This window comes from Emiliania huxleyi, assembly GCF_000372725.1.
Source record: "Emiliania huxleyi CCMP1516 unplaced genomic scaffold EMIHUscaffold_9372, whole genome shotgun sequence".
Lineage (NCBI taxonomy): Eukaryota > Haptophyta > Isochrysidales > Noelaerhabdaceae > Emiliania > Emiliania huxleyi.
Window position 1 is genome coordinate 1 of NW_005195035.1, and position 1,183 is coordinate 1,183.

General features: G+C 68.2%; 1 protein-coding gene across 1 annotated transcript; it reads right to left on the bottom strand.

Moving 5' to 3' along the window:
• Window positions 1-128: 128 nt before the first annotated feature.
• On the bottom strand, window positions 129-1,010 carry EMIHUDRAFT_259547 (hypothetical protein; the record flags this gene model as incomplete). The annotated part of the gene is made up of 2 exons (XM_005756969.1): window positions 129-468; window positions 574-1,010. Coding segments are annotated over 2 exons (777 nt in total), but the record flags the coding sequence as incomplete, so codon positions are not given.
• Window positions 1,011-1,183: the final 173 nt, after the last annotated feature.

Below are 1,183 nucleotides of genomic sequence, written 5' to 3' on the forward strand. Positions count from 1 at the left end.
AGCCCCCACGTGCCGCTGATGCTCGCGCTGGTGTACGCGGCGCCGGTGGCGCCCCACACCTCTCCGCAGACAGGCGGTGGCGCCGGAGGCGGCGGCTGCGGCGGCGGGGCTGACGGCGGCGGGGATACGCACGCGGCGGCGACGGCCACGTTGATGGCCGACAGGTCCGTGACGGTGATGGTGCACGACGCGGAGTTGGTGGACCTGGACTGGAAGCCAGCGTTCACGGTGCCCGTCACACTCACCGTGTCCGTCGCCGAGACGCGGACGTTGACGGCGTTGGCGGGGACGGTCACTTGAAAGTAGCCGACCCCGCCGCCCTCGAAGCCCAGGTTCTGGCTCGAGCTGCACGTCGAGGTCGCCGTCATTGAGACGGTGTACTCGTCGCCGATCGACCAGTAGGACGCCAGCTCTGACAGGTCCGGGGTGAGGTCTTCATACAGCCCCCACGTGCCGCTGATGCTCGCGCTGGTGTACGCGGCGCCGGTGGCGCCCCACACCTCTCCGCAGACAGGCGGCGGCGCCGGAGGCGGCGGTTGCGCCGGCGGGGCTGACGGCGGCGGGGGTTCGCACGCGGCGGCGACGGCCACGTTGATGGCCGACAGGTCCGTGACGGTGATGGTGCACGACGCGGAGTTGGTGGACCTGGACTGGAAGCCAGCGTTCACGGTGCCCGTCACACTCACCGTGTCCGTCGCCGAGACGCGGACGTTGACGGCGTTGGCGGGGACGGTCACTTGAAAGTAGCCGACCCCGCCGCCCTCGAAGCCCAGGTTCTGGCTCGAGCTGCACGTCGAGGTCGCCGTCATTGAGACGGTGTACTCGTCGCCGATCGACCAGTAGGACGCCAGCTCTGACAGGTCCGGGGTGAGGTCTTCATACAGCCCCCACGTGCCGCTGATGCTCGCGCTGGTGTACGCGGCGCCGGTGGCGCCCCACACCTCTCCGCAGACAGGCGGCGGCGCCGGAGAAGAGGCCAACGCTCCTGCGGGCAGCGCAATGGGCAGCATACCTCTTTGACCAATGTTGTCCTCAACGTTTGCCGTGGTAAAAGACCGTGCGACCAAGTACGACCAACCGCATCCAAGTGCTACAAGTGTCGGGCGATTGCGTCGAGTTGGTATCTACGAGAAGGGTCTGCGACATCTCCCGCGATAGTTTGCGCTTCGTTGGGCGGGGTCGG